Raw genomic sequence first — 24,744 nt, forward strand, 5'->3', positions numbered from 1 at the left:
ATCAAATATGACTGTTGTCTTTATAAAAAGGAGACTTTTGGAGACAGCCTCACAAATAGGGACAAATGCCATGTGAACATGAAGACAGCCATCTACAAGCCAAGGAGAGAGGCCTGGAACAGAGCCTTCCCTCACAGTCCTCAGGAACCAATCCTGCCAATACCTTAATCCTGGTCTTCTGGCCTCCAGAACCACGAGACACTACATTTTGATTGTTTAAGCCCCCCAGCCCGTGGTATTTTGCTGTAGCAGCCCTAACAAACCAATACAACAGTCACAAAGCCACCGTGAGTTATTTTCCTTTAAAAAGAGCAAATGCCTAACTATTAATTTACCCTACTTTAAGGGCTTTTTGTTCATAGTTCATATCAGGTTGGTCTATTTTGTTATCTTATAAACTAGGTCCATGGATCTTAGTGAAGTTTCTAACCTCTCATGTGCCTGGGTTTCCAGTGGTGACAACCTGATGGCTCACTAGAAGTCACACTGGATTGAACATTACCCAGAAGGTATTGGCTTTGCAACCACCATTTTGGTAGGTCACCTAGGATTTCCCGGCTCAGCTGCTGTTTAGTAAAAAGAAAGGGCCAGCTTAGATGGTTTCTAATATCCTTTTCAATTCTAAGATTCTGTAATAATGTGATTTTATCTCAAAGTTGAAGTCAGTATAACCTAACCAAGTGGAGGAAGCGGAATCATTAAAAATCATTTTGGATAGAAGGAAGGGTGCTCAGTGTGGTATCCCTGCTTCTTGGGGGATTTTGTTTAGGGTATAGTAAATGTACTCAGGATTGTAATACTGTACTTGATTGTATTCAATTCACTGTGCACACACACACACACACACACACACACACACAGTACAAACTGCTTTTAATCAGCAGTTTCAAATTTAACTCCCTACAGAAGCAGGCAGCTAATGTGATGGAGCAAAGTGACCAGGTGAGAACTAGGAACACTTAGGGAGTCATCTCAAGGGAGCAACTGATTCTCAGTTCCAATCCATTGTTGCCAGAAGAGAATAGTGAGCTTGGGATTGCCAGATCCTAAAGTATTTGATAAATTGATGAATCTGGCCCGTTTGTGTAATCTCCCAATTTTTAAATATTGTTTCAAAAACAAAAATCCCACTATGTAGGTCTAACAAGCCACTTGGCAGGTCAAATTTGGAGGAGGCCATCAGTTTGCAATCCTTCTCATAAATGAAAAGCAAAATGTGCCTACTTGACATGAAACATCTGCTTCTGTGAAATTAACTAGATGGTCCCATGTAGATAAAATTAATCTCCATACCTAAAATGAGTTATGAAATGTTAGTCAACCTTATGTAAGAGAGTGGCACAAATTAAGTTGAACAGATCATTTAAAAAACCCTTAGTTTCAGTATTCATTTTAACTTCTCACTCAAAGCTGCTAAAGAGCAGTATTCTATGAATCCACACTGGATTTTTCTCTCTCTTGGTTTTCAGGCCATCTTCTCTTTGAAGTAGTAGAACAATGGCGAAATGACCATTGGAATCAAGCTAATCAAGGGGAAAGAGTCTTAAATACTTCCTGAATAACAAATATTAAACATATTAGCCTAAATTTAAATATGGCCTTTCCCCCAAGAAGCTGAGAAAAGTTAACATTTTGCTCTTAAAATATTTTTGTAAGTTAGCTAAATAATGAGTTAACTAATAAAGATTCCTATTCCCATTGGACAGAGAAGGAAATATTAAAAGATTAATTTCTGGTTTTCCAAGTTGTGGCCTGAACTGAATAAAAACTTTTGAGACTTTTTCTAATAGACCACTTATTAGAATCAAGCCAGCTGCTGAGAAAAGAAATCCTCAAATTCCTCTGGGCCATTTACCATGGGCCAACACCTCGGCACACACAATCTTAGAAGATCCACACACAAAAAAGTCCAATCCAGGAACCTTGCAATGACTGCGTTTTATTTGTCTAATTAGATCAAGTTCCTGGCACTGTGTCTGACACAAAGTAGGGCGTTCCACGTTTGTGGAACAGAGATCATTTACGGGTGATGTCTAGAATGTCGTGATTATATTGGCGATGCCCAGAGCTCTCTAAAATTCCCGGACCATCTTGCCTTTGGATATACTTTCATGCAGGACTCAAACGGCTATATACTGTGCTGTTGTTTTTTCCACCTTCCCATTTTTCTGCTATCTGACATACAATTTGGATAGGGTGTGCACAGCTTGGGTAAGATTACGGGCCTTGCCAAGATGGAGGCTCTGCCATAAACGGAGACAAAAGAGAAATCAAATCATAGGTTAAGAGAGTTTGGCAGCAATGAAGTATCACCCTTTATTGCCCATGTCTCTTTGCCACCTTCAGTCCTTGAATATGACAGTCACTTGTGAATCACAGTGGCTACCGGCATTCCACGCGGCTTGGAGTTCTAGCAGAAAAGTGGGGAGACCTCTCTGAAGCTACTGCACTCACACAAAGGATGATGTAAGAAGTGGAGGTCTGGGTGGTTTTTGATGGGACTGTTTGGTTACATTTAATAACTTATCTATTTATTGGGGGGGTCCCTTTAGCTAAGGCAGTATTTTGCTGATTAGAGTGAACTTCTTAAATTTTGTTGTTGTTGTTGTTAACACTACATTTCTCCCTATCAAATTTTATAGACATGCTTCTTTTCCCTTAGATTTGGATGTTTTGCTAGCTAGTCAGACAAAGTGAGGAATGAACCTTTCAGGTAATGCCAGCAGCCCTTAAATTAACACTGGGTAGTTACAAAAATGAAACTCTGCCTAAGTGATCCTGTGCTATGATGGAATTTTCCTTTGGGCCCTGCACACACTCTTCTAAACAGCAATTCCCCTGTTCTATGCTCCCTTAAACAATACTTACTTCTCTGTGTATCCCAGATATAGCTGTTCAGAACTTCTCCCAGCAGGTACAAAAAGTTCATTAAGATGGTTGTAGACCCAAAGAAGACGATTCTGGCTCCTGAGCCAATGTGTTCCAGGAAAGGGTACACCCACATCCCAGTTACATGATGCACCCAACATACCCTGCAATACAATTGGAAAGGAGACAAAGACAGGAGTTCTTCTCATGTCAGATTTCAAAGCTCCTGCTACTGTGAATATAGACCCCCCCCCATTCCAACCGTTCTTCAGCAATGCCAGTCACAAGTTTGCTTCTGACACCCAGGAGCTACCAGAAATTTTGTTATTGTTGTTTGTTTGTTTTCTTTTACTTTCTTTAAGATTTAGTTATTTATCTGAGAGAGAGGATGTGTGCACACACTCGTGTGCAGGGGGGAGGGGCAGAGGGAGAGAATCTCAAGCAGACTCCGCCCAGAGCACAGAGCCCCATGTGGGGCTTGATCTCACGACCCTGAGATCATGACCTGAGTGGAAATTAAGAGTCAGACACTTAACTGACTGAACCACCCAGGCGCCCCTGTTTTCTTTTACTTTTTATTCTAAGATAATTTAGACTCACAGAAGAGTTGCAAATGTGGTACAGAGTTCTGGTAAGCCCTTCACCTCAGCACCCCTGAATGTTAACATCTTTCATAATCCCAGTACAATTACAATTAGTAAGGTGCCACTAACATTGGTACAACACTACTAACTGGACTGCAGACTTTATTCAGAATTTCCGTTTCCCCATTAATACCCCTTTTCTGGTTCAAGATCCAACAGGATCCCTGGTGGTCACATCTTCTTAGTCTCCTCCAATCTGGCAGTTCTTTGGCTTCTCCTTGTTTTTCCTGACACTTGATGGGTTCTGATCAGGTATTTGAATCTGTTGTTTTTCTCAATACTGTTACACAATCTTAATTTCTTGCTTGCATACGGAAACAATATAGCATCAGGCAAGCACACTGTAATTAAATCTAGGTGAGTATGTGCCAGGCATCTTGCCATACTGCCGTCCAATTGGATAACAGTGCGTACTCAGCAGTGTACTCAGTGTAGACCGCAGTGTGTACCTGCTCATGGAGCCATCCTGTAACCTCACCAATACCTGTCTTCCCACCACCTAGATCTTTGGATCCTATATTTGTCTCTTTTCTTTTTTTTCTCTATTTCACACATACAACAGAATATTACTCAGCCTTCAGAAAGGATGAATACTTACCATTTACATCGATGTGGATGGAACTGGAAGGTATTATGCTGAGCGAAATAAGTCAATCAGAGAAAGATAATTACCATGTGGTTTCACTCATGTGGAAAATAAGAAATAGCACAGAGGCTCATAGGGGAAGGGAAAGAAAACTGAATGGGAAGAAATCAGAGAGGGAGACAAGCCATGAGGGACTCTTGACTCTGGGAAACAAACTCAGGGTTGCAGAAGGGGAAGTGGGTGGGGGATGGGGTAACTGGGTGATGGGCATTAGGGAAGGCATGTGATGTGATGAGCATTGGGTATTATACGCAACTGATGAATCATTGAACTCTACATCAGAAACTAATGATGTACTATATGTTGGCTAATTGAATTCAAATAAAAAAATACTTGCTTGTAATTGTTCTGTTTGTGTTCAGGAGATATTTTAGGCTCAGTGGGGATACAACATCAATGATCTCCACTGTTTCCAGAAGTTTAGTTAGAATATTTGCTTCATTGATTGGTCCTGACACAACTTCTAAGAGCAATTTTCCAACACCTTCTTGGGTTCATCACTTTATCAACTCTTGTCAATGTTGAAGACTAATGAAAATACAAATAACATTATTGCATGGGGAATAAAGATTACTTTTTATACTTATGTGTTTTGGGGTCATCTTCCTGGTAATCCATGGCTTCAATTTTTGTTAAGCAGTTTGTCTACATATCTGTTACCTACATATTTACCTCATCAAGGCAGGAAACCTGGGGGTCTTTCCCTTAGAGCTTGCAGTCTCAGTGAGGCTGATATCACTCCTGCTCAAGGAGGTGAAAATTGGTTCTGAAGATTTCTGAAGAAATCTTACTCTTCTTATGTGTAAAGCACAGATGCATATATACAAAGAACATAAGCAGATACACAGTTTATCTGTTTTTAAAATTTCACAGGCCCAGCAATTTCATGCCTAGGTATACAGCCAAAAGAATTGAAGACAGGAACACAAACAGATATTTGTACACCGATGTTCATAGCAGCATTAGTCACAATAACCCAAAAGGTGGAAACAACCCAAGTGTCCATCTAGGATTAATGGATACACAAAACTGGTCGATTCATACAATGGAATATGATTCAGCCATGAAGAGGAATGAAATTTTGATACATGCTGCAACATGGACGGATTGAAAACATTGTATTAAGTGAAATAAGCCAGACACAGAAAGACAAATATTGTATGATTCCACCAAATGAGATACTAGAATAGGCAAATTCATAGAGATGGAAAGTCTAATAGAAGTTACCAGGGGCTGGCGGGAGTGGGGAATAGGGAGTTAAGGTATAACGAGTATAGAGTTTATGTTGGGGATAAGGAAAATATTTTGGATAAAGATAGTGGTGATGGTTATATAACACTGTGAATGTATTTCATGACACTGAGTTGTACACTTACAAAGGGTTAAAATGATAAATATGTTATGTATATATTACCACAATAAAACATTTTTATGGGTTGGAGGTTAGGAAAAAAAATACCTAAAAAGTTTCCTTGGTGGAGGGCTCAGTAATGAAAGAAAGGTGGAAAATGCTGTCTTAGTGGGAAGAGATGCTCATTAGGTCCATCTGGGTCAGCCTGAATAACTGTTCAAACTAAGAGCTTTTTACCAAAAGAGGAAGCAGAGCTAGTTGAGATTTTTCTTTTCTTAAAAAGGCTGAAGGATTTGTGAGAATCAGCAGAAATTAAATTGTTAGAACCATCCTGTGGGATTCTGAGGCATCATATTCTGTTTGTCCATAAATTAGAGGCAGTTTTATCTTCCTAATCTTTTCTTCACTAGTGTAAGGAGTATTGTGTGCTCATCAAGTGGCTTATTAATTTCCATTGAGATAATAGGCAATATCTCCAAAATGTAATACCATAAAGCTATAACTAATTTTGCAAATCAACTTAAAAATTATAATCTGACTCACTGTACAACTGTTTCCTCAGTTAGGCAAATTAGGAGCCATTCAAATTATGAATGCTAGTTATATTTTTTTCTACCTGTTCCTGGCTTTCTACTTGTTTCTGGTAGAGACCTTTTGGTAAGGTCTCTAATGCAGGCCTCTACTCCTCTGGCATTGTTTGTGATGCACTGTTGGTTTGTATGCAACCATCTCATACTACTGAATAGATATAACAACCACAACCACATCCCATCTATCTATAGATGGCTCTTAAATTTATATCTCCAGTCTTGACCTCTTCCTGATCTCCAGAGTTCTATACCCTGGTGCCCACTGCATGTGTCCCATGGGAGGATGCATCTCCAACCTGACACTTCCATGATGTCATCATCATCCCTGCATCCTAATTCCTGCATGACTCTCCCCTCTCCTCCCATCTAACAGCGAACATGCATCTCCACACCTTTCCCTTCTCACACCAGTGGTCACTATGTTACTGCAGCGGTAGCCTGGGGCAGAAGATGTGGAGTCATCTTGACTTTCCTTTACTCACAACTCACATTCAATCCATCCTTAGATCCCATTGGCTCTATTTTCCAAATATACCCAAGACATCTATTTGTCACCACTGCCACCACTACTATCTGGGTTCAAACCATCATCACCTCTCACTGGAACCCCTGCAAGAGCTTCCTGTGGCTTTGCTTTTACATTTGCCACAGCCTCATCAACAGGCTATTCTCATTAGAGCAGCCAGACTGATCTGGATTAAATGGAAATCAGGTCGTGCCACTATTTTGTTCAAAACTCTTGCTTCCCCTCTGGTTAGGGTAAGAGGCCAGAGACCCCCGGTGGTTCTTCAAGGCTCTATCTAGGCTTGCTGGGCACTTTTCTTACTTTTCTTCTCCTCTTCTCCCTCTTGCTCATCCACTCCAGCCACATTGACTCTTTGACCTTCCTTAAGAACACTGAACACTCTATATTTGTTTCCGTGCCGGGAACATTTCTCCTTACCCCCATCTCCCCTACAATATTCCCAGCGCTCCCTTGTGTCCTTCGGGATTTTGCTTAAATGACACCTTCTCAATTAGGTCTTCCCAGGCCACTGCATCTAAAAGTTGCAACTTTATCCTGCAAATTCCTATTCTCCATCCCTTTATTTTTTCTCCCCAGCCAGTTAATATACTGTATTTATTTTTTACTAATCTGTTTATTGTGTGTCCCACAAGCACAGGCATTTTTATCTGTTAGGTTCATAGCTAGATTCTGTGGCCCTTGGAGCAGTGTCTGGCACACAGGTTGTGCTCAATAATTGTTTTTTGAACTAATAACTGAATAAAGAAGTATAAAAAACAATAGCATCTGTTTATTAAGCCTTTACTATATGACAGGCACTTTGCCAATAACTTAAAAAATTAAAAAAAAAGCCTCAACCCCATCCTCTTCCCCAATCCTTATGCCCTTTTCAGTAGAGAACCAGATAGTAAATATTCTCAGTTTTGTAGGCCATACAATCTCTGTCATAACTGTCAACTTTGCCATTTAGTGCAAAAGTAGCTGTAGATAATATGTAGACAAAAGAGTGTGGTTGTGTTCCAATAAAACAGTGGAAATGTAAAATTCTCAGGGGAAGGAGGTGGATAGGTATTCTGAGTATGGTGCTTTACTAGCATATGTAATCCCCTTCACCTTATTCAACCACCCTATGAGGTATGATTATCCCCATTTCATAGATAACGGAGCTGAGACTGGACTAAAGAACTTGCCTAAAAAAATAGCAAAGCTGGGAAAGCAGTGAACAACTGATTTCGTTTCTGCTGCATGGACTTGCTTCCCTAAATGAGGAATTTAATATAGTCTCCAAAAATGGAGTGAAGTTTTTCTTTTTAAAAAAGTGTTCTTGACTACATCCCAGATATAGAAGTCCTGTTATGTGGGTTTCACTGGATTGGTGTGAATGATGCACTCACTTGTCCTAACAAGTTGTGCTTTCGCCATTTGTTTCCTTGATACAATCAAGGCTCAATTTCCTGCACAAAAATGACTCATGGCCTTGCTCATCTATCTGTGGAGAGTTCCCAGTTCTTGGTTGATTTCCATTTCTATCTTGTTCTAAAGCCTTCCTGTCTTAGTGCCCAAATGGCTTATTTTTAAGGTAATGACACCAATTTTAATTTTAGCTTAAAAAATTAATAATGTGTGTGTGTGTGTGTGTGTGCATGTGTGAACACACAAAAAATATGCAGATGTTCTAGTGTCATGAGACTTTTGGGATTGTCTATTTTATTAAATATACCTCCATAATTCACTTGAATGTGCAATTTAAAAAATGACATTTACTAATGCCTCCTATCTAAGTGCTATGTGACACAGATAGCTTTTTTTTTTAAGATTTTATTTATTTATTTGTCAGAGAGAGAGAGAGAGAAAGAGCACAAGCAGGGGGAGCTGCAGGCAGAGAGAGAAGCAGGCTTCCTGCTGAGCAAGGAGCCCAATGTGGGACTCGATCCCAGGACCCTGGGATCATGACCTGAGCTGAAGGCAGGTGCTTAACTGACTGAGCCACCCAGGTGTCCCTTGACATAGTGTATCTATATACTATATTGACTCTGTATCTATACTTTGCAATCATTCCTCCCACAACAGTCTGGCTTCTTGTCTTGATACTTCACCAAAACAAAGCAGCTCTTTGATGTCAATTTCTCCTGGTTTTCCTCCTACCTCTTTGGCCACACTTCTTGGTTCTTTTTGTAAGTTCACCCTCCACTACCCACCATTAAATGTTGGATTTCTTTAGGGTTTGGTTTTTAAGCCTTCTTCTCATATCGTGCATTCTCAGGTAATGAGTTCATTTCTGTTCACTGGTTCATGTCTATAACCTATACCTAGATATTTCACAAATCTATGTTCTAGTCCAGACCTCTCCTCTGTTTCAGAGAAGTTTATCAAACAGTCCTTAAAACACATTAAATATACCTCAAAATCCATATATCTACAGCCAAAGTTATGCTCTTCTCCCTCAAACCTGGTCCTCCTCTGGTATTCCTTATCTCTGTGCATGGTATTACCAGTCATTCAGTTTTGCAGCTCAAATCTGGGAGTCATCTTTGCTACTCCTCTCTCTTGCATCACAAATATTCAATCCATTATCCTGTCCTGTCAAGGTTATCTCACACATCTCTCCAATATGTTGATTTTTCCCCCCCCATCTCCATCAGCAGCATCTTAATTTGTGTTATCATCATCTCTGTTTGGAGTACTGTAATAGTTTCTAGTTGTCTCCACATCTACTAATGTCTCCTTCTGATTCATCCTTACAACTGCCAGAGTAATTTTTTCGAAGCAGAAATCTAAACACATTATATCCCTGCTTCAAACATGTCAATGGCCTCTCATTCCTTTTTTGTTAAAGACTTAATTTTTTTTTAAGTGACCCTGAGATCACAACCCTGAGATCAAGATCTGAGCTGAGATCAAGAGTCTGGACGCTTAACCAACTGAGCCACCCAGGTGCCCCAAAGACCTACATTTTTAACAAAGTTTAGAGTGTTTATCATAGAGTGGCTTCTATCTGTCTCATACTCCCTCTCATACCTGGCTCTTTTTTTTTTTTTTAAGATTTTATTTATTTTTTTGACAGAGAGAGAAACAGCGAGAGAGGGAACACAAGCAGGGCGAGTTGGAGAGGGAGAATAGGGTTCCTGTGGAGCAAGGAGCCCGATGCGGGGCTTGATCCCAGGACCCTGGGATCATGACCTGAGCCAAAGGCAGACGCTTAACAACTGAACCACTCAGGTGCCCCTCATATCTGGCTCTTGTTACACTGGCTTTCATTTGGTTCCTTGATTTTACCATATTCCTTCCTGCCATGTGAGATTTTTACATGTTCCTCTTTCTGCCTATGCTGTTAGTTTCCCATCCCTTAGACTCATTAGGTTATATTTCTCTTTTATATCTTAGCTCAACTATTATAACTTACCAGTCATCACTTAGGAAAATTTTCCTTGATCTACTAAGTTAGGTCAGATTTTATAAGTTCTCATAGAGCCATGAATCTATTTTTTAAGCTCTTCTTTTATTAGCATTTAAATTTGAATAATATCTTTAGTTGAATATGTTTTCTTCTCATCTAGAGTACTAGAGTATCTAAATTCTGTGAGGTGAGGGGCTGTTTTTACTTCCTTTTTTAATTTTTATTTTTACTTTTTAGAGAGGGAGGTCAAGGAGGGGCAGAGGGAGAGAGAGAATCTTTTTTTTTTTTTTTTAAAGATTTTATTTATTTGACAGAGAGAGACACAGTGAGAGAGGGAACACAAGCAGGGGGAGTGGGAGAGGAAGAAGCAGGCTTTCTGCCAAGCAGGGAGCCTGATGCAGGGCTCAAACCCAGGACCCTGGGATCATGACCTGAGCCGAAGGCAGACACTTAACGACTGAGCCACCCAGGCGCCCCAGAGAGAGAGAATCTTAAGCAGGCTCCATGCTCAGTGTGGAGCCTGATGTGGGGCTTGATTTCACAACCCTGAGACTGTGACCTGAACCAAAATCAAGAGCCAGATGCTTAACCAACTGAGACACCCAGACGCCCCTATTTTTACTTCTCATGGTATCACCAGCATTTAGTTTATCTGCCACATAGTAGGAGAATGAATGAAAGAATGAATAAGTAGCATTTAAGCTGTGATAGGAAGGAGAAGTAAGAGTTAGCTGAACAGAGATGGGAGGCAAGAATTTCTAGCCAAGTAGAATATCATGTCCAAAGACCTGAAAACAAGGGAGAGCTCCCAGATGTTCAAGAAGAAAACATTTTTTTGAGATTTAGATCAATGGAGAGAGGGTATGGGGGGGGGGGCAGGCAGACGCCAAACTGTAGGCGGCTTTTTAAGTCATGGTAAGAATTATAGACTGTATTCTCCTGTGGACAACAGGAAGTCTTTGAACAGCTTTAAATAAATGTGAAACAGATCAGTTGACCTGGAAACCAATTATATCAGAAATGGTGGTAGCTAAGATTGGAATGGTAGCACTGGGAATGAAAATTAGTGGGTAGATTTAAGAAATATTTAGACCAGCATCTATCAAACTGTAGGTCATAAGCAGTGGCATGCTGGAGATGGTCAAGAGAGCTGATTGTTGGATCTTTGGGATGTTTGCAAGCTCTTTGGTTGGTAGCTTAAATTCACCCATGGTGGGTGTATTTACATCAAAGACTCAAATGCTACACATCAGACTCCCCCTTCTTCACTTCCAGAAGAGCTGGTTGTTAAACATTTGCCAGTAATCCATTGGTTACTAGCATTTTAAAAAGCAACACCAGCAGAAAACACAATAGAAAATATCAGAAAACTTTGCATAAAATGATGATAAAAATTGCTTTGTGAAACTTGTGTTTCACTTTTGTGTGTGTGTGTGTGTGCATGCACATACATGCTGGCATGATGCAAGAGATGTTTCTTTCACTGACAGTAAAATAAATTTGAAAGAAACTGATTTAGAAAATAGAATTAAGAGAACTTGGTGATTGATTGGATTTAGGCAGTGAGGGAACTGAGATGAGTTAAGGATGAATCATAGATTCCTGGCTTGATTAACTGGGTGGAGAGTGCTGCCATTTCCTGAGATAGGGAATGCCATAAGGGAGCCCGTTTGAGGGGATGACGAGTTCAGTTTGGACATGTTGAGCTTGCAGTGTCTGTAAGAGATCCAAGGGGAGGTTTCCTGAAGGCAATTACATGGGTTTGGACTGTAGAGAAAGGACTGATGTGGCAATACAGATATAGGGTTCATTGGCCAAAAGATGGTGGTTGGAGCCATCAGAACAAATTGAGATCACCCAGGTAGAGTATAACGCATGAGGGGTCCATGAGAGAGACCCGGAAAAGATCAAGAGCTAAGGGGTAGTTTGAGGAGAATGAGGCTAAGAAGCAGACCAAAAAAAAAAAAAAAAAAAAAGAGCTATTGACAGGGAAGGAGGACAGAGAAGTATAGTGTCTTGCAGGCAGGGGACAAATGGGAAAAGGATAGAGTAGACAACATCTAGTAGCACAGTATATTTGAGAATTGAGAATAATTAGAAAACTGACTTTCCTACTATAGAGTAGAAGCAAGAAAATTTTCAGATGCCAAGTGGTATGTGTCTCATTCAAATCTCTTTTGGATTTTGACTGGGTACACATGACAAATAGTAAAGAAAAATTGCCCTTGTTAAACTCAGTAGCTCTTATGCCACCTAGCCAAATTTCATCCCATCACATAAATCATGAGTTGTAGTGATCACTGGAGCCCTTGAGGAGATGTAGGGAGGAAGACATATCATTTTCCCTTTTCTGCCGTTGTCACCCTTATTTATCCTGGATAGACACATGTACCTACCTATCTTACCACTGATGATCTTCCAATTCTTAAGATTAGTTTATTTTTAAAAGGATTTAAAATTTTCTTTTGTTATTCACATTTAGATAAGGAGCTAGGCTATTCAACAGCTGGGCTATTGCTCAGAAGACACATAGGACACAGACTCATGCAATAACAGCTAATGGCTAACGTCATTGAATTCTCAATGACAGTCACTGTACTAAATGTTCTACATGAGCGACTCTTTGGGGAAGGTGTTATATTATTACCATTTTGCAGACGAGGACACTGAAGCCCTGAGAGGTTCAGTAAGTGGAGAAGCAGGAATACACATCTCAGCAGTCTGGCTCTCAGCCTATAGGCTGGCCTCCTCCAGAGCTCTGAAGAATAGGAAGTGATGGATGGGAACAGGGTTCTGGACAGCTTTTAATGTGCTCAGAATCAAAAAGTGATCCAAGTATGAAATCTCTGTGTAAATTTTTTCTTTTTTTCCCCACTGACTATAAAAGTTATGGAAAATGTGTCAGATATAGAAATGTTGCAAAATGTAAGATAAATCAGTTTCGGTGAAGTTTTAACACAAGATTGAGTCTCTTATAAAACTCAAGGGTCAGATTTTACAACTTCCCGAGAGGGGAGAAAACCACTGCAAGGATAAAGTAATAAAGACTTCCTTCAGAAAAGGCATTGACTTACCTCTTAAGAAAGAGTCACATCATATGTGCCTTTAGCCTACTGAAATTCACTATGCTGCTTGGCAGGCAGTGAGCATGTGCCCCAGGGTGGGGCAAGATAAGGAATGTGCATTGCATCAGCTCTGTGTGTCTCGCATGGTACTTCCAACCTGATGCTTCTGAAGGACTTCCCAAGGGCAGTTTTAACTTTTGGTTCAAAATGCTGACTTTAGAAGTGGCCCTCTTTTTAGATCTAATTGTCTCAATTTAGGGCAATATAAAGGCCCCTTGGACCATCTCCTGACTATTGATTGCAAGGAGATTGGTTTTTGCTACATTTTTGAGAATCTAGAATTCTGCTGGAGTTTTCTGGAGTTTGTGTACTCATTCATTTATTCAACAAACACTTCTTGAATCCCTTCTGTGTGCCAGGTGCAGTAAGCAGCAGTAGGGATGTAAAGGCATGCCATTGAGGAGATCATGGTGCAGAGGGCTGCCAACGTTCCCACTGTAACGGCCGTGGGCCCCAGGGAATATGACAAAAGATATCTGCCTAGGTGGGAACATGGCTCTGGAAACAGGTCTCAAAAAGTTCTCTATGGTGATGTGTACAGTAGTGCTAGAGAATTAATGCATCAATTCATAGGCAAATACTGCATGGAGGGATCCCATCTGAAGCAGTGTTGAAATATCCTTTAGCTCAGTTACAGAGATAATTTTAGAAGTTACAGATATAATTATGTAACTCTTCATTTACTGTGGGTTTAGTAGAGTATTCTTCAAGTTAATCTTTTAAGGTATAATCATAATTTACAATTTATCAGTGTCTTCCCAATTTTCTCATTGGAGCTAGCCCAAATTGACATACATGGGAGGTAGCTAGACATGAGGCCAGCTTTATGAGTGTGCACCTTATGCAGTCACATGTGGCCCTGGGCTCAGAAGGGCCCTACATTTGGTTTAATGCTCTGCTTCGCTATCTTAAAATTCTTAATCATTTTTGAACCAGGGGCTCCAAATTTTTATTTTGCACTGTGCCCCACAAATTATGGAGCTGGTCCTGTCTAGTAGCTGTACCATCCATACTTTGGATCTACTTCCAGCTTATCCACATAGTGGTTAGGTCACCTTGAATATTATTTAACTTTAGAAGCCTCAGTTTCTCTCTGCTAAAGGGGTATAAAGAATACTGCCTATCTTAGAGATATACTCATCAGATAACGTGCAGTTATTAGCACAGTCAACTTAGGTTAGATAAAAAGCAAGCAAACAAAACAAATAAAATCTTCCCATTGCTTCTCCTTATGCAGAAATATATACTTTTTCTCTACTTCTCACAGACAAAGATATTTTCAAGGTTACAAGTCCCTCCACCCATCCTTGGAGAAAAGGCAAATTGAGCATGCCTCCCAGAATGAATTCCTGTAATGAGGTAATAAGGAAATGTGTTTTCTTCCTGATTCTAAATCACAAATATCAGAGTAATTTATCCACACAGGCAGGCCAATAATCTACTTCACAATATTTTCTCCCAACACATTTCCTAGCACATGTCTAAAAACTGGTTTCAAATTATTTGCTTCCTTTGAGTCCTGCTTTCTACAGCCTACCTGGTCTTATGGTGATGTTTCCTCAGAGAACTCAATTCAAATTTCCCTTAATAAAATTCATGACTGATTTTGCTTCACTTCAATCATTTGGACCTTCTTAAAGTATATAGATGCCAAACATCAAGTTAACACATTGAACATTGTAGGAAACATGTGTTCTTTCTAGAAAGAGGTGGGGAGTGTGGTCAGCAAGGGACTCTTACGACCTGAGCAATCATCAGAGTTGGCTGTGGTAGTGAGAAACCCATGCACTTAAACTGCTAGCTCTGGAAGGGGAAGAGGAACACCCTAAATCCCACATTGGAAAATCATAATTTTCCATATTTTACAGAAATGATCTCTAGTGTCTCTCCAGCACATTTTGTGCTTCTCCCTCTAGTAGATTCTTATTTTTAGGACTGCAGTGTTCTCGTTATCCCTGCCATGATTACATCTTCCTTGATCCTGCCACTTTCTGGAACTACCAATCTCTCTCTCTCTTTCTAATTGCCAACCTTCTTTAATAAATAGTAAATTTCTAGACATCTCTTGAGCTCTTGCTTTGGGCCAGTGCCCAGTCTCAAACTGTGGTAAGGCCATCTCTGTATTATTTGTCACATCTGTCCTCTGTGTGCTTCTTCCATAATTGTTAAATGTTTCTTTTTTCATTCAATAAATATGAACCAGTGTCTGGAATGTGTCAGACACATAAATATAGCAGTATGTAAAGTAGATGTGATCCTGCCCTTGTGACAGGGTTTCCTGTATAACAGAAATACAGACATTAGATGACACCGTAGTATTATGCCCTCACTAGTGCAAGGGAGGGGTGGGAGGGTCAGCTATTATTATTTTTTCAAGCTGAGTTGTAGTGTTCATTTTTCAACTTCATTTTAATTTTTATCAAAATTAAAACATCAAAAGCTCTAGAAAGTTTATATTAAAAGGCAGAAAATCACTGCCATAGCCAACTCTGGGTAGCCCTTAGTCTCTTTCCTATACCCTGTCCAGATCCCCAGAGGAAGCCATATTCAACAATTTCAGCAGTTTCTTTAGCTTTAATATCTATATTTCTTAAAAATAGCTATATATTGCCAATATTCTTGATTTATCAACTTTAGATAGTATCTTCTGATTCCTAGCATGAAAGATATGGGTTCAGCCATCTTACAACTCCTCCTCTCCTTTTTTCTTATCTTTTATCCACCAAATATATTAAGATTATATTTGGGTGGGCTAAATCAGTTTTTTGTATTTACTTTTATTATGCTTTTAGTTTGTATCTAAAAACTCCATCAAACCCAAATTCCTTGTTTTCTTCTGGAAGTTTATAGCATTGAGCTTGACAGGGTTATGACACATTTTGAGTTAATTTTTGTGAAAAGTGTAAGGTTTGTATCCAGACTGACTGTTTTTTCATATGGACTTTCAATTGTTCCAGTACCATTTTTGAAAAGTTATCCTTTATTCATTGAATTGCCTTTCCTCCTTTGTCAAATATCAGTAGACTATGTTTATGTGGATCCATTTCTGGGCTCTTTATTCTGTTCTATTGACCTTTGTGCCTATTCTTTCGCCAGGACCACATCATCTTGATTACTGTAGCTTTATAGTAAGTCTTGATGTCAGATAGTATCAGTTCTCCAATTTTCTTTTTCTTCAACATTGAGTTGGCTGTTCTGTGTCCTTTGCCTTTCAACATAAACTTTAGAATTGGTTTGTTAAGATCCACAAAATAACTTGCTGGGATTTTGATTGGACTTGTGCTGAATCTGTAGATAAAGCTGGTGGGAATTAACATCTTAACAATATTGGGTTTCTCAATCCATGAATATAGATAGACTCTCTCTCCACTTATTTACATCTTATTTCTTTCATCAGAGTTCTATAGTTTTTGCATATATATCTTGTACACATTTGTTAGATTTATATCTAAGTATTTCATTTTTTTGTGGTATTGTAAATGGTACTGTTTTCCATTCAGGTACTACTTGTCCATTGCTCATATGTAAGAAATCAATTCATTTTTGTATATGAACCTGTATCCAGTGACTAATTAGTCCAGGAGGTGTTTTTTTTGTTAATTCTTTGGAATTGTCTACATAGATAATCGTGTGATCTGTGAACAAAGATAGTTTTATTCTTTCCTCTTAATCTGTATATAACTTTTACTTTTCTTTCTTGGTCTTATTGCAATGGCTAGGACTTCCCATATGATATTGAATACCAATGGTGATAGAGGACATCCTTGCTTTGTTCTCAGTCTTAAGGATAAAGCATCCAGTTTTTTACCATTAAGTATGATGTTAGCTATAGTTTTTTTTAATAGATGTTCTTTACTAATTTGAGGAAGTTCTTCTCTATTCATACTTTGCTGAGTCTTCTTTTTTTTTTTTTAAGATTTTATTTATTTATTTGGGAGAAAGAAAGCATGCGTGAGAGGAGAGGGAGCAGAAGGAGAGGGAGAAGCAGGCTCCCCGCTGAGCAAGGAGCCCGATGTGGGGCTTGATCCCAGAATCCTGGGATCATGACCTCAGCCAAAGGCAGACACTTAACTGACTGAGCCACCCAAGTGCCCCAAGTTTTCTTTTTTTAAAAATCATGAATGGGTGTTGGACTTTGTCAAATTACTTTTCTGCATCTATTAATATGGTCATATTATTTTTCCTCTTCAGCCTATTGATGTGGTCGATTATACTAATTGATTTTTGAATGTTGACTGGCTTTGCATACCTAGAAAAAATTCCACTTGGTCTTGGTGAATAATTTTTTTTATACATTGATAAAAAGCCATATGGTTTTATGATGTTAAGGTATATTCCCTCTATCCCTACATGGTGGAGGGTTTTTATCAAGAAAGGATGCTGTATTGTGTCAAATGCTTTTTTTGCACCTATTGAGAGGATCATATGGTTCTTATCCTTTCTTTTATTAATGTGGTGTATCAGTTGATTGATTTGTGGATGTTGAACCACCCCTGAAGCCCAGGAATAAATCCCACGTTGTTGTGAATAATCCTTTTAAAGTACTGTTGGATCCTATTAGCTAGTATCTTGGTGAGATTTTTGCTTCCAGGTTTATCAGGGATATTGGTCCTTAATTCTCCTTTTTAGTGGGGTCTTTGTCTGGTTTTGGGATCAAAATCCAAATGTTTTTGCTGGCCTCAGAATGAGTTTGGAAGTTTTCCTTCCATTTCCATTTTTTTGGAACAGTTTCAGAAGAATAGGTATTAATTCTTCTTTAAATGTTTGGTAGAATTCCCCTGGGAAGACACGTGGCCTTGGATTATTCTTCGTTGGAAGATTTTTGATTACTGATTCAATTTCTTTGCTGGTTATGGGTCTGTTCAGGTTTTCTATTTCTTCCTGTTTCAGTTTTTGTAGTTTTTATGTTTCTAGGAATTTATCCACTTCTTCACATTGCCTAATTTGTTGCATATAATCACCCATAATATTCTCTTATAATTGTTTGTATTTCTGTGGTGTTGGTTGTGATCTCTCCTCTTTCATTCATGATTTTATTTATTTGGGTCCTCTCTCTTTTCTTTTTGATAAGTCTGACTAGGGGTTTATCAATTTTGTTAATTCTTTCAAAAAACCAGCTCCTAGTGATCTCTTCTACTGTTTTTTTTTTTTTTTAATTTCTATATTATTGATTTCTGCTCTAATCTTTATTATTTCCCTTCTCCTGCTGGGTTTAGGCTTTGTTTGCTCTTATTTTCCAGCTCTTTTAGATGTAAGGTAACATTGCATATTTGAGACTTTTCTTGCTTCTTGAGGAAGGCCTGTATTGCTTTATACTTCCCTCTTAGGACTGCCTTTGCTGCATCCCAAAGGTTTTGAACTGTTGTGTTTTCATTTTCATTTGCTTCCATGTATTTTTAAATTCTTCTTTAATTTCCTGATTGACCCATTCATTCTTTAGTAGGATGTTCTTTAACCTCCATGTATTTGTGGTCCTTCTAAATTTTTCCTTATGGTTGACTTCAAGTTTCATAGCATTGTGGTCTGAAAATATGCATGGTATGATCTCAATCTTTTTGTACCAGTTGAGGCCTGATTTGTGACCCAGTATGTCATCTACTCTGGAGAATGTTCTATATGTACACTAAAAGAATGTGTATTCTGTTACTTTAGGATGAAATGTTCTGAATATATCTGTTAAGTCCATCTGGTCCAGTGTATCATTCAAAGCCCTTGTTTCCTTGATCTTCTGCTTAGATGGTCTGTCCATTGCTGTGAGTGGGGTGTTAAATTTCCCTCTTATTGTATTATTATCAATGAGTTTCTTTAATTTTATTATTAATTGATTTTTATATTTAGCTGCTCCCAAATTATGGGCATAAATATTTACAATTGTTAGATCTTCTTGTTGAATAATACTTCTTCATTATGATATAGTGTCCTTCTTCATCTCTTATTATAGTCTTTCATTTAAAATCTACTTTGTCTGTTATAATGCTGGCTACTCCAGCTTTCTTTTATGTCCATTAGCATGATAAATTGTTCTCTACCCCCTCACTTTCAATCTAGGGGTGTCTTTGGGTCTAAAATGAGTCTCTTGTAAGCAGCATATTGATGGGTCTTCTTTTTTTTTAATCCATTCTGATATCCTATATCTTTTGATTGGAGCATTTAGTCCATTTACATTCAGAGTAATTATTGAAAGATATGAATTTAATGCTATTGTATTACTTGTAAAGTCGCTGTTCCTGTAGATATTGTCTGTTCTTTGTTACTTTTGGTCTCTCTCTCTCTGCTCACATGTTCCCTTTAATATTTCTTGCAGAGCTGGTTTAGTGTTCATGAATTCCTTTAGTTTTTGTTTGTCTTGGAAACTCTTTATCTCTCCTCCTATTCTGAATGACAGCCTTGCTGGATAAGGTTTTCTTGGCTGCATACTTTTTTCCATTTAGCATGTTGACTATATCATGCCAGTCCTTTTTGGCCTGCAGGTTTCTGTGGACAGGTCTGCTGCCAGCCTTATGTATCTACCCTTGTAGGTTAAGGACCTCTTTTCTCAAGCTGCTTTCAGGATTTTCTCTTTATCTTTGTAATTGGCAAGTTTCACTATAATATGTTAGGTGTTGATCTATTTTTGTTGATTTTGAGGAGAGTTCTCTGTGCCTCTTGGACTTGAAGACCTGTTTCCTTCCCCAGATTAGGTAAGTTCTTAGTTATAATTTGTTCAAATAACCTTCTGCCCCCTTTTCCCATTCTTTTTCTGGGACTCCTATAATACGGATTTTTTTTTTTTGCCTTATGGAATTACTGAATTCCCTAAATCTACCTTCGTGATCTAATAGTTTTCTTTCCTTCTTCTTTTCAGCTTCATTATTTTCCATAATTTTATCTTCTATATCACTTATTCACTCTTCTGTTTTGTTCATCCTTGTTTTTATGGCTTCCACTTGGGACTGCATCTCGGTTTTAGCATTTTAAATTTCAGTCTGACTAGATTTTAGTTCTTTTATCTCCATAATAAGGGATTCTCTAGTGTCTTCTATACTTTTTTCAAGCCCAGCTAGTATCTTTATAATCATTGTTTTAAATTCTAGTTCAGACACCTGACTTATATCCATATTGATTAAATCCCTGGTTGTGAGTGCTACCTCCTGTTCTTTCTTTTGGGGTGAATTTTTCCATCTCGTCATTTTGTCCAGAAAAGAAAGGAAGAAAGAAAAAGAAAACAACAACAACAACAACAACAACAAAACTTCAGGAAGTGTTTCTGGTGTGTGCTGTATACACTCTGCTATTGCGTTTTGGCTGCTTTTCCCCACTGTTCCATCCTTTACAGAGTTCCTCCTCGCTTGCAGGGGGGAGTGTCTGGACTTTTAACTAGGTGTGCTTTGACTTGTTTGTTAAGATAAACCTGGAAAAGAAAACAAAACAACAACAAAAAACCTGATCCAAGACAAAAGGAAAAGGAACAAAATCGCAAACAGACAAACAAAAAACCATAAGACTGACTCCAAAGAATAAGACAGAAAGAAGGAAAAAAGAGTAAGGAAAGAAGAGAAAAAGAAATAAGAAGCCTGATCTGAAAAACAAGAAAAGGAAACCAACCAACCAACCAACAAATGAACAAAAAATTATAAGCCGGATACAAAAAAAAAAAAAAGATAAAGATAAAGAGAAAAGAAAAAATATAAAATAAAAGATAAAAAAATAGGGGCGCCTGGGTGGCTCAGTTGTTAAGCGTCTGCCTTCGGCTCAGGTCATGATCTCAAGGTCCTGGGATCAAGCCCTGCATCAGGCTCCCTGCTCAGCAGGGAGCCTGCTTCTTCCTCTCCCTCTGCCCCTGCTTGTGTTCCTCTTTTGCTGTGTCTTTCTCTGTCAAATAAAGTCTTTTAAAAAAAAGATAACAAAGAAGAAATAGAAAAATAAAACATTTAAAATATTAAGAAGAAAAAAAAGAAAAAAGTAAGCCTGGTCCTACTTCCACAGAAACTGACATTTTAGAGCAATCTTTAAGCAGTAGACTTGGTACATGTGGGGGGCCTGTGTTGGTCTTCTGAAGGAGAGGCCTGCTGGGCTGGCTCACAAGCTGACTTGTCCCTGTATAGATGTCCTTTCCAGGTGCAGGGGGGCATGAGGTTTAGTGTAGGGGACTCTGGCCTCCACTGTGTCTCTCTCTGAAGTCTGACTGTGCTGGTGGGTGTTGGAGGGTGTGAGGATGGAGGAGAAAGATGGCATTACCTGCTCTCTCATCCCTGGGGCGGGGAATTCCTGGCCACCACTGTTTGGAGGCCCTCACAGAAAAGGGAACTGAGTCCCAGGATTTTGTTAGTTCCCTGCCCTTAACCTGCCTGTGCCCAGGCCATCCACATGCTCAGCACCACAGATCTCCTGTATTTTATCTCCTCTCAGAGGAGAGACTTGTGGTGCACCCAGCACCATCCTGTCCCAGAAAAGCAGTTGCACAGTGTGCACACAGAGGCTAAAGTTTATTGTGATGCACAGCAAAAAGCTGCAACCAGGTTATCTGCCATCTGCATGAGACTTAGTCCCCTACTCCATTCTGTCCCAGAAAAGCAGTCACACAAAGGGGCTTGAATGTATTGTGGCAGACAGCGAAAAGCAGTAGCCAGGTTCTCTGCAATTTGCACCTGTCTCTGCTCTCTCCCCAGACCTGTCCCAGAAAAACAGCCATTCGGCAAGCACATGGTGGTTTAGGTCTAATGTGACTCACAGTGAAAAGCTGCTACAAGGTTATCTGCCCTCTGCACACACCTCTGTCCCTGATGTTAAGCAACCTAACCACTGTGCTCTCTCCTGCTCTTTCCTGCTCCATGACTTGGTTCCACAAAAAGGGTTCCCTCCCTTTCGTGGCCCCACAGCTTTCCTCTCCCACAATTCACAGCTCCAAACCTTGCATCTGCCACGTTCTTTCCCTCCAACTGTGCAGATTGTTTTCTTAATCCTCAGCTCCTATTCCTAGTTGTTCAAAATAGTTCAATGTTGATCCAGCTGTGTTCAAGGGAGAGCCAAGCTCAGGGTCTTAGTACTATTCTGCCATCTTAACTCCTCCCCATTTTGCTAATATTTTTGAGGATTTTTGCAACTATGTTCATGAGAGATATATGTATGTAGGTTTCCTTTCTTGTAATGTCTTTCTCTAGTTTTGATATTATGGTAATGTTGGCTTCATAGAATCAGTTAGGAGATGTTCCCTCTGCTACTATATTCTGAAAAAGATTGTGGAGACTTGGTATCATTTCTTCCTTAAATGTTTGGTAGAATTCACCAGTGAAACCATATGGGCCTGGTGCTTTCTGTTTTGGAAGGTTACTTATAATCGATTCAATTTCTCTAGTAGATATAGGCCTACTCATATGATCTATTTCTCCTCGAGTGAGTTTTGGTCCATTTCATCTAGATTATCCATTAGTACATTGGTCCATTTCATCTAGATTATCAAATTTGTGGGCATGGAGTTGTTCACAATTTTCCTTAATTATTCTTTTAATGTCTATGGGAATAGCAGTGAGAGTCCCCTTCAATTTCTATTAGTAATTTATGTCTTCTCTGTTCTTTTCTTGGTTAGCCTGGCTAGAGCTTAATCAATTTTACTAATCTTTTCAAAGAATTAACTTTTGGTTTTATTTCCTGTGTTCAATTTCATTGCTCTCCGCTCTAATTTTTATTATTTCCTTTCTTCTGATTGCTTTTAATTAAATTGCTCTTTTTTCTCTAGCCTCCTAAAGTGGAAACTTAGATGACTGGTTTTAGATCTATTTCTTTTCTAATATATGCATCTAATGTTCTAAATTAACTTCTAAGCACTGCTTTCTCTGAATCCTACAAATTTTGATAACTTAAATTTTCATTTTTTTTTTCAGTTCACAATATTTTAAATTTATTTTAACACTTGTTCTTTGGCAATGTGTTATTTATTAGTGTGTTACTTAATCTCCATATATTTTGAGATTTTCTAGCTATCTGTTACCGATTTGTAGTTTATTTTATCTATTTATTATTTATTTTTATTTTTTTTAAGAGAGAGAGAGAGAGTCTTAAGCAGGCAGAGTGCAGAGCCTGACCTGGGGCTTGATCTCACCACCCTGAGATCATGACCTGAGCTGAAATCAAGATTCAGCTGCTTAACCAACTGAATCACGCAGGTGCCCCTTGATTTGTAGCTTAATTCCATTGTGGACTGTGAATATACTTTGTATGATTTCTATTCTTTTTTTCTTTTTAAAGATTTTATTTATTTATTCATGAGAGACAGAGAGAGAGAGAGAGGCAGAGAGAGAGAGAGAGGCAGAGGGAGAAGCAGGATCCCAAGGAGCAGGGAGCCCAATGCAGGACTCGATCCCAGGACCCTGGGATCATGACCTGAGCTGAAGGCAGATGCTTAAACATCTGAGCCACCCAGGCGCCCTGATTTCTATTCTTTTTTAAATTTGTTAAGGTGTGTTTTATGGTCCAGAATATGATTTGTCTTGGTAAATGTTCCACGTGAGCTTGATTAGAATGTGTACTCTGCTCTTGTTGAATGCAGTATCCTATACATGTCAATTAGATCAAGCTGATAGATGGTACTGTTCAGGTCAACTATATCCTTGCAATTTTTTTTGCCTGCTTGATCTATCAAATACTAAAAGAGTTGTTGAAGTCTCCAACTATAATAGAGGATTTGTATGTTTCCTTGCAGTTCTATCAGTTTTTGCCCCCATATTTTAATATTCAGTTGTTAGATGTATACACATTAAAGATTATTATGTCTTCTTGGAGAATTAATCCCTATATCATGTAACGCTTCTCTTTATCCATGATAATTTTGTTTGTTCTGAAGAGTGTTTTGTTTGACATAAATATAGCTGCACCATCTTTATTTTGATTAGCATTAGCATGTTATATATTTCTCTATCCCTTTAAGCTTAGCCTATCTATGCCTTTACATTTAAAGTAGGTTTCTAGTAGGTAACACATATTTGGTATTGTTATTTTATCTACTGTGACACTCTTTGTCTTTTGATTGCTATATTTAGATCATTCACATTTAAAATAACTTTTGAGGGGCACTTGGGTGGCTCATTCGGTTAAGCCTCTGCCTTCAGCTCAGGTCATGATCCTGGGAGTCCTGGGATCAAGCCCCACACTGGGCTCCCTGCTCAGCAGGGAGTCTGTTTCTCCCTCTGCTCCTCACCCCCCTTGTGTTCTTTCTCTCTCACTCTCTTGGTCTCTCTCTCAAATAAATAAATAAAATCTTAAAAAAATAAAAAAAAGATTGATATAGTTGGATTAATAACTACTCTGTTTGTGCTTTCTATTCATTGTACTTGTTTCTTCTTTTCTTCCCCCTCTTTTCTGTTTTCTCTGCTTTAATTAATTTTATATGCTTCCATTTTCTCTTTCTTCTCTCTTAGAATGTGAATTATGCCTGTTTTCTTGCAATTTTTTCTTTCTAGTGTTTCCCTGGGGTTGCAATACAAATTTACAATTAATCTAAATCAGCTTTCAAATATTGATTCATAGGTAGTGCAGATACCTAGCAATAAGGTATTATCAATTTCTCCCTTCCATACCTTATGACTTTATTGTTACTCAGTTCACTTATCCACAAACAATAATCACCCAATACATTATTACTA

General features: G+C 38.7%; 1 protein-coding gene across 5 annotated transcripts in view; it reads right to left on the reverse strand.

Annotated features, from left to right (window-relative positions):
• Window positions 1-24,744, reverse strand: part of AIG1 (androgen induced 1) — a 285,599-nt gene that overhangs the window by 50,067 nt on the left and 210,788 nt on the right. For 4 of the 5 annotated variants that reach the window (XR_004299977.1, XR_004299976.1, XM_032407762.1 and 1 more), the window contains exon 5: window positions 2,869-3,032. Coding sequence is in view for 3 of the 5 variants with exons in the window: in XM_032407762.1 (XP_032263653.1) it covers window positions 2,869-3,032 (164 nt within the window). In the remaining 2 variants the exon portion in view is untranslated. Of the gene's footprint in view, window positions 1-2,868; window positions 3,033-4,483; window positions 4,687-24,744 lie in introns of those variants that run through there. The other variant, XM_032407765.1, reaches the window with a different exon arrangement.

Source organism: Phoca vitulina, unplaced genomic scaffold (genome assembly GCF_004348235.1).
Source record: "Phoca vitulina isolate PV1807 unplaced genomic scaffold, GSC_HSeal_1.0 scaffold9, whole genome shotgun sequence".
NCBI classification, from domain to species: Eukaryota; Metazoa; Chordata; class Mammalia; order Carnivora; family Phocidae; genus Phoca; species Phoca vitulina.